Source organism: Orycteropus afer, unplaced genomic scaffold, assembly GCF_000298275.1.
Source record: "Orycteropus afer afer isolate SDZICR_OR568_19922 unplaced genomic scaffold, OryAfe1.0 scaffold00067, whole genome shotgun sequence".
NCBI classification, from domain to species: Eukaryota; Metazoa; Chordata; class Mammalia; order Tubulidentata; family Orycteropodidae; genus Orycteropus; species Orycteropus afer.
Window position 1 is genome coordinate 4521197 of NW_006921654.1, and position 8528 is coordinate 4529724.

At 49.0% G+C, this 8528-nt stretch overlaps 1 protein-coding gene across 1 annotated transcript in view; it reads left to right on the forward strand.

The window, feature by feature from the left end:
* Nucleotides 1–8528, forward strand: part of PLA2G15 (phospholipase A2 group XV) — a 27332-nt gene extending 18804 nt beyond the window's left edge. The window contains exons 3-6 of the mRNA XM_007940289.2: nt 3077–3195; nt 3413–3511; nt 3961–4185; nt 8017–8528. Of these exons, the coding sequence (XP_007938480.1) occupies nt 3077–3195; nt 3413–3511; nt 3961–4185; nt 8017–8528 (955 nt within the window). The remainder of the gene's footprint in view (nt 1–3076; nt 3196–3412; nt 3512–3960; nt 4186–8016) is intronic.

The following is an 8528-nucleotide window of genomic DNA, read 5'->3' on the forward strand; positions in this document are numbered from 1 at the left end:
GATTATCTTCTGTGTCTGTGTTAATTGGTTTCCCTTTTCTTTGTTGAAGAGGGTCTGTGCAATCCTTCTGCCTAGTCCGCCATCTTGCCCCGCCTCCCTCCAATTCAACTTTTTATAGTTTGTCTTAGTTATCTAGTGCTGCTATGACAGAAATACCATATGTGCAGTTTTTTTCTCTCAATTGTGATTTGGGTGAATATTTACAGAGCAGATTCATTTTCCTTACAGCCGTTCGTACACATTTTGTTTCATGACATTCATTGTAAATCTCCATAATGTAATAACTCTCGTCCCACTTCCTGCCTGTAGTTACCTTTTCCTCGTGTCCTTTCCTATGGGTTCCTGCCCTCTGAGCTATCTCCCTGTGAAAATCCTGCCCTTGTGATCTCCCATGATTGATCATTCTAAGGAGTGTAAATGTTCACCGTACATGTCTGTCTCTTGTTTGTCTTGAAGCCATGGGATTGAGTTCCATTCCAGGCTTGAAGGGTGACTAGAGGCCATAGTGTTGGGCACATGTGGATGGTTTTAACAAACAGAAATATGTGCTCTCACATTTTAGGAGGCTGGAAGTCCCAATTTGGGCTGCCAGCTCTACGTGAAGTCTTTCTCTTTCTGTTAGCTCTAGGGGAAGGCTTTCTCTGTCAGCTCTGGGAGGTTCTCATCTCCTGTGGGCCTGGTGTCCCTTGGAAATCTCCGTGTTTCTTGGCATCAGTCTTTCCTTGGGTATTAGAGGGTCTCAGCACAGGGACCCCAGGTCCAAAGGATGCGCCCTGCTCCTGACTCTTTTTCCTTGGTGGTACTGAGGTCCTCTTTCTCTGCTTGTTCTCTCCTTTTATCTCTTTTAAGATAAAAGGTGATGCAGGCCACACCCTGAGGAAACTGCCCTTACATGGTATCAGGGCTGTGACTTGAATAAGAGTCTTACATGGCACCCTAATCCCCTTACAAGTGATTGGCTGATCACATCATGGATGATGATTACATCATTGCATAACTGCCAAATTACATCATTACATAACTGGAAAACCCCTGAGAATCATGGCCCATATATTCTGGGGATACAGTTCATTCCATGACACAGATGTTCAACTTATTGACAGCACTTACAGTAATTGGCTGTGCAAACCCACCCTTAATCAATGGGAGTTTTTCATCACCATAAACCAAAACTCAGTGCTCCATAAGCAATAACCCCATGTTTCCCCTCCCTCCCACCCTTGGTAACCACTTTAGTCTCTATACATATGAACATGGTTTATTCCATTTCTCCATGGATGGTGCAAGATGTGGAATCACCTTGCAGAAAGTAATTTAGCTTTTATTCTCTGTTCTTTCTATCCATACCAACGCCTCTGAAGCTAACGAGTTGGGGCTTACCAGACCAAGAGAGAACAGTTGCAATCTGTCATGGCTACATGATGAGGCCAATCAGAACCCTGAGTTCTAAGGCTCAGATGGACTTCCTGGTCGGTGATTTTGTGTAGGAGAGGGTAGCACATCCCTCTTAGGACATAGAAGCTCCACACTGTGATCCCTCCCTAGACCTCACCCTATGTGCCTCTTGGCTTGCGTTCTTTTTAGTTGTAATTAAGGTATAGCCGTAAGTGTGGTAATACCTCCTTAATTCTGTATTAATGAACCCACAGGGGTCAATGAAAGCCAGCAGGCTCACATCTTCCTGTCGGGCATCTGAGAGAGTGAGGCAGGCTTATTGCTGAGTCTGATGTCCAGAACAAGTGGGAGCCAGCTGTACCTATCTGGGTCTGCACAAGGCCTTTCCCCTGGTAGTTAAGGTTATGTGTCAACTTGGCTAGGCCTGGTATTGAGTGGCTGGGCAGCCAGATGAGACTAGTAATCAACTCCATGGTGGAATCTACTGGAGCAGCTGAGTAGCTGCCTTAGGTATGTGGTCTCCTTCCTGTATCTAAGAAGATACTTTGAGAAAGGTCTTCAGCTTTTTGGAACACTTGGATCCTGCAGTTAGCTGAGTCTTCATTCAACAGTCTACCATGTTGCCTGCTGATCTTGGGACTGTTTCTGAGCTTGAACCAGTGGCCTGCTATGTTTAATGATCTTGGGACTGTGCCATTTACTTGTTGACCTTGAGTTTGTCAGCCTCAGCAGCCAGAAGCTACCTGAGTTAAGAGAAGCCTCTAGCTTCAGTAGGCCAGGAGCAAGAGGCAGAGCTATAGCCCAAGATTGAGGGGCTTTGACCCAGCCCTAGAGCTGGCACTTTGAACTCAGACTTCTAGCCTTCTAAACTGTAAGAGAATAAATCCCTGGTTACTTAAAGCCATCTCCACTTGTGGTATTTTCTGTTAGATCAGCACTAGAGAACCAAAACACCCTGTTTCTCCATTTCTGTAGGTCTTGCCCACCCACCCAATTTGGGTGGTGGTGGTGATAGGGATGGCACCCGGTAGCCATAGGTGTTAAGGCCTTAAAGCAGAGTCTTTCCTGTTTGGTTCTCTTGTGCACTATGCTCACCATCTCCTTTGATTTAATATGGTTGGTGGTCACCTGTGATGTTCATGGCAGGGCCAGGACTAGTGCTGCTTCCTACTGGGTCCTTCGCCCTGGGAGTTTGTAAGATGGGTATCTTCATTTTCAGGTGGGTGACATCAGGGAAAAGGGAATATTGCCTTGACAGAGTTCCACTGAGGTCAGGGTCTTTGGAGTGAACCTTGATGGGGTCCTTATTTGAATGTGATTACTCTGATCTGTGTTTTATAACCCTGTTACTTTTTTGGTCTCCCCTATACATGACTGGAAGCTCTGGTAGTGTAGTGCCTAACGCATTTGACTGCTAACCAGAAGTCTGGAGGTTCAAACCTACCAGCCACTCCTTGGAAGGAAGGTTGGGCAATCTACTTCCATAGAGATATCACCTCGGAATCCCAAGGAGGGGTCGCTATGAGTCGGATCCAACTTGACGGCAGTGATTTCGGTTTTTGAGTTAATACATCTGACCAAACCTGGGGATGGGAGAGAGGGCTCAGGACATGGGGAGGTATTGGGGCATGCCACGCTAAGTGTTAACCTCTGGGTCACCAATTCAATATCCTCCTGACAGGCTGATCTACAATGGAACATCTCGGGCCACCCAGTTCCCTGATGGCGTGGATGTGCGTGTCCCTGGCTTTGGGCAGACCTTCTCACTGGAGTTCCTGGACCCCAGCAGAAGCAGTGTCGGTATGTAGCCCTCCCTGGTGCCATCCAGGACACAGGGCTGGGGGCTCTGCTTGACTGCTGTCCAGCTTGTGAGCTGTCTCTGACTGGTGTTGGCATAGAGCCCTGTAGCACTCCTCCAGTGACCTCCCTGCAGAACATGTCACAGCCTCATAGGTGGGTCATGTGGGTGGCTGTCATTGGCTGTCACCTCTCTAATCTTGTACATTTCTGCCTATAGGTTCCTATTTCCACACCATGGTGGAGAGCCTTGTGGGCTGGGGCTATACACGGGGTGAGGACGTCCGGGGGGCCCCTTATGATTGGCGCCGAGCCCCAAGTAAGCAACCATTCTCCTCTCCTCTCTTGGGAGGTGGGGATAAGAAAGTCATAGTCACCATAGGCCCTAGACTTTCTTTCCCCTTACCCCTGGAACTCTGGCATCCAACCTGGAGTAAATAGCCACGATGTCTCTCAGCAAAGCCTTAGGCAGTGAGTAGTGGGGTGGGAGGTCCCAGCCTTCACCCCTGATCAGTCTTGTCCATGTCCTTCCTCATCCCTCAGGCCAGGACCTCTGGGCCTCTGAGCCCTGAGGAGAGGAAGGAGGCGGAGTAGGAGAAATGGAACCCCTCTGTTTGCTCCCTTCATGGAAACATGGGGACATGGCATCACTCCCACTTGGACCCTAGCACTCTCCCCACTCCCCTAGTCCCTGGATCTGACCTGAGAAATAGTGGTGTGGGTCCCAGTACCTTGCCTGCCTGACCCCTGCCTGGCTCTGGCCTGCAGATGAGAATGGGCCCTACTTCCTGGCCCTTCGCAAGATGATCGAAGAACTGCACCAGGTGTACGGGGGCCCTGTGGTGCTGGTTGCCCACAGCATGGGCAACATGTACACGCTCTACTTTCTGCAGCAGCAGCCGCAGGCCTGGAAGGACAAGTACATCCGGGCCTTCGTGGCACTCGGTGCGCCCTGGGGGGGCGTAGCCAAGACCCTTCGCGTCCTGGCCTCAGGTAAGGCCCTGCCTGGCTCAGCGTGTGGTGGTCTGGTGGCAGGGTTGCTTCTCTCTCTCCCTGTACTGTGCTCTCCTGGGCCACTCTCACGTTTCTTCTCTTGGGTCACCTCCTCTCTCTCCCCAGAGTGGTATTCTTTCTCAATCATCCTTTTTCACAAAGGAAAATCTAAAACCACTCCTAATTCTATGTTCTCTAGAAAATGGCCCTTGTAAGTTTTTTTTTTTGAATGGGTACACATTTTATTTTTCCTTTGTTTCTTCAAACGTTATGTTCTTTACTATGTTTGGATCCAAGTTGATTGGTTAAAGATATTTTTTCCTTTGTACATTTGTGTTAAAGCATATGGTTTATTCTGTTGTGATGCATAGAATTTTTTTTTTTTCCAATTGTGATTTGGCTGAAAGTTTACAGAACAAATTCATTTTCCATACAACAGTTCATACACATTTTGTTTCATGACATTGATTGCAGTCTCCATAATGTAACAGCTCTCTTCCCACTTCCTCTCTGTGATTACCTTTTCCCTGTGTTTTTCTTTCCTATGCATTCCTGCCCTCTTAGCTATCTCCCTGTGCTAATACTGCCCTTCTGTTCTCCCGTGGTTGATGGTACTAAGAAGTGTACTTACCTGGTGTAAATGTTCACTTTATATGCTTATTTGTTGTTTCACTGGAAGCCTTGGGAATAAGTTCAATTCCAGGCCCAAAGGGTGACTAGAGATCATAGTCTCAGGGGTTTCATCACTCTGTCAAACCGGTAAGCCTGGTCCTTTTTTTATGATTTTGAGTTTGGTTCCACATTTTTCTCCCACTCTATCCAGGATCTCCTATATTGATCCCTTCCTGAGTGGTTGATAGTGGTAGCTGGGCACCATCTAGTTCTAATCTGTTTTGGTCCTCTAGTGCCACTCTAACAGAAATACCACAGATGTGTGGCTTTGAACCAATGGGTTTATTCTCTTACAGTTTAGGAGACTAGAAGTCTGTGTTCAAAGTGCCAATTCTAGGGGCTGGACGAAAGCCCCTTGATCTTGGGCTTTAGCTCTGCCTCTTGCTCCTGGCCCACTGAATCTGGAGGTTTCTCTTAACTCAGAAAGGTGCTGACTACGGAGGGTAACAGGCCCAAGGTAGACAAGTAATATGTTATAGTTCCAAAATTATCAAACCACACGGCAGGGCACTAATTCAAGTCCATTAACAGTCCCAAGATCGGCAGACAACATGGCGGGCCACTGAGATGAAGACTCAGCCATATGCAGTATCCAGAAGTACCAAAAGCTGGAGACTGCCCTCAAAGTTGCTTCTTGTATATTGGAAGCAGGCCACATCCCAAAGGCAGCTACTCAGCTGCTCAACAGTAGAGTCTACCATGGAGATGATTACCATTCTCATTATGGGGCATAACTACATCCAGCTGCCCAGCCACTCAAAATCAGGCCCAGCCAAGTTGACACACAACTACTGCATGGTCTCAGGGTCATGTAGGCTGAGGTTTGCATGGTCCATTAGTCCCTTGGGCTGATTGTTTCCATGTGTCTTTGGTTTTCTTCATTCTTCTTTGCTCTGGAGGAGGAGAGACAAATTGTTGCATCTTAGATGGCCTCTTGCAAGCTTTTCAGACCCCAGTTGCTACTCACTAAAGTAGGACGTAGAATAATGTTTTTGTGTATTATGTTACGCCATTTGAGCGTGATTCCCCCATGACAATGGTCCCAAGCCTTTAGGCCCAGTAACTTACTTCTTCAGAGTGTTTGGCTGTGGGTAAGAAGTTATCATAACTTTGTCCTGTCAGCTTTATTAAATATGTGGACATTTTTATAGCACATACAAATATGTACATAGAAATATCATCTGCCAAATTTATATATGGTCATGGGTATATTCTTTTTTGCTTAGACATAGCTGATCATTTAGCCTGTCCACCCCTTATAAAAGGAGCTCTGGTGGTGTAGTGGATAAGGTATTTGCCTGCTAACCAGAAGGTCAGCAGTTCAAACCTACCAGCCGCTTTGCAGAAGGAAAATGGGACGATCTACTTCTGTAGAGATTTACAGCCTTGGAAACCCAATGGGGGTTGCTGTGAGTCAGAACTGACTCGATGGCAGTGAGTTTGGACCCCTTGTAAATTTCTTGCAGCAAGTGCACAGTGTTGCATAACTGTTGGCCACACACCCCCTACACACATACACACACACACATACACACAGCTGAGGCCTGACTGGCCTTAGTTTGACGCAAAGTTCTTTGGGGGAACCTTTCCCCTCCCTCTTGCCCCTGTCCTCACTGCATCATCCCTGCCTTTTGCCAGAGGAGGAGTGTGGGCTGTAATTTCCTGTTCATGAGTTGCACATCCATCCTGTGTGCAACACGGGGAAGAAACAGGTGCAGGCCCAGCTGAGGTGGTGGGTGTGTGGTGGGTATGAAGGCGACTTCCTTCCCTGTTACCTCTCCTCAGGGGCTTCCTACTCTAGGAGGGGTTAGGATGGGATGGGAGCCCCACTGCCTCTCACTGGGGGAGTGGTGAGCCAGTACTGTGTCCTATAAGATACTTCCTTAAGTACCGACACTGCCTGACCAGTGTGTTGGTCAGCTCATGGTGTGGTTGGCTCAGGCCTGGTGCCTCTCCCAGCAGTTGGCTTGGGTTGACTGGACAATGAACCCAGAGCTCCAAACCACAGATAAAGGATAAGGGCTTATCCCAGCCCACTGTCCAACCTGGGCCTGGATGGACAGATGTGGGTGCTCCTTGCATCTGAGATGGGACTGTGAGGGAATTCAGCCCTGGTTTCTTCCAGAGCTTCCCACTTGGGGATTTGCCTCAGATGCTGGGGAACTCTTCTGTCAGGCCCTGGCGGTCTGGGAATAGAAGGTGGCCCATGGACCCTTAGGGACTCTAGAGCCAGGTCCCAGGCAGAGCCAAACCCCTATAGTCAAATCAAGGAAGTCTCTTCACTTTCAGTATGGGATGGGTGATGGGTCACCATGGGTCCTGAACAGGCCGGAAGCCCCCGCTGCCAAGCTACAACTCATGTCTTAGAGGTCCCAGTGGAGGGTGGGTGTGTTTGTGTTGTGTGTCCAGGACTCTGCCTTCAGTGCCCCCTCCTGCCCTGTCTCTGGCAGGCCTGGCTATCCAGGTCACCACACAGGCGGGTGGGTGGGATGAGACAGCACTGGGTGAACGCAGGTGTGAGCCGAGGAAATGAAAACTGTTTACACAGTTCAGTGAAATGAAAGAGAAATGTGTCTCTGGGCTGCCAGCCCACTGATTCACCTCAGACAAGGTCAGTGCCCAGGGCCCCAGTGCTGGGAAGCAGGGCTTCGAACCAGATCATTCCAGTTCAACCCCTGCTCAGAATTTGCCTTTCACCCCAGATACACTGAATTAGAATTAGAATCTACATTTTACAAGCTCCCCAGCTGATTCTTACCTAGGAGATCTCTAAGAATCACCTGCCACAACTGTAGATTCTAATTCAGTATATCTGGCAGCTGGAATGAAGCGGTTCTAAGCCCTGCCCTGAGGAGAGTGCTGTTGACTAATGAAGAAACAGTAAATCACCCTGTGGGTGTGTGTTGCCTAAATCCTTGGTGACTGAGGCAGAGAAAAGAAACCAGCTTGCTTGTCTGTTTTCCACATGTAGCAGAACTAGAGGGAAGCAATAAGAGCTAAAAAGCAATGGTTATTATCATGTGTTGATGATAAAAGCTTAGAGCTGCTGCAGTGTTGACAAGGCCACTGGTTGGGTCTGACGGGGGGCCTTGGTGGTGAACATGCTTGCAGCCAGCTTGCATTCCTGAGCATGGACTGACCAGAGCCTTCTCTCTGCAGGAGACAACAACCGGATCCCAGTGATTGAGTCCCTGAAGATCCGGGAGCAGCAGCGGTCTGCTGTCTCCACCAGTTGGATGCTGCCCTACAGCCACACGTGGTCACCTGGGAAGGTATTCGTGCACACGCCCACCACCAACTACACACTGCGGGATTATCGCCAGTTCTTTCAGGACATTGGCTTTGAGGACGGCTGGTTCATGCGGCAGGACACAGAGGGGCTGGTTGATGTCGTGGTGCCACCTGGTGTGCGACTGCACTGCCTCTATGGCACTGGGGTCCCCACGCCAGATTCCTTCTACTATGACAGCTTCCCTGACCGTGACCCTAAGATCTACTTTGGCGACGGTGATGGCACCGTGAACCTGCAGAGCGTGCTGCAGTGCCAGGCCTGGCGTGGTCGCCAAGAGCAACAGGTGTCATTGCTTGCGCTGCCAGGCAGCGAGCACATTGAAATGCTGGCCAACGCCACCACCCTGGCCTACCTGAAGCAGGTGCTTCTTGGGCCCTGA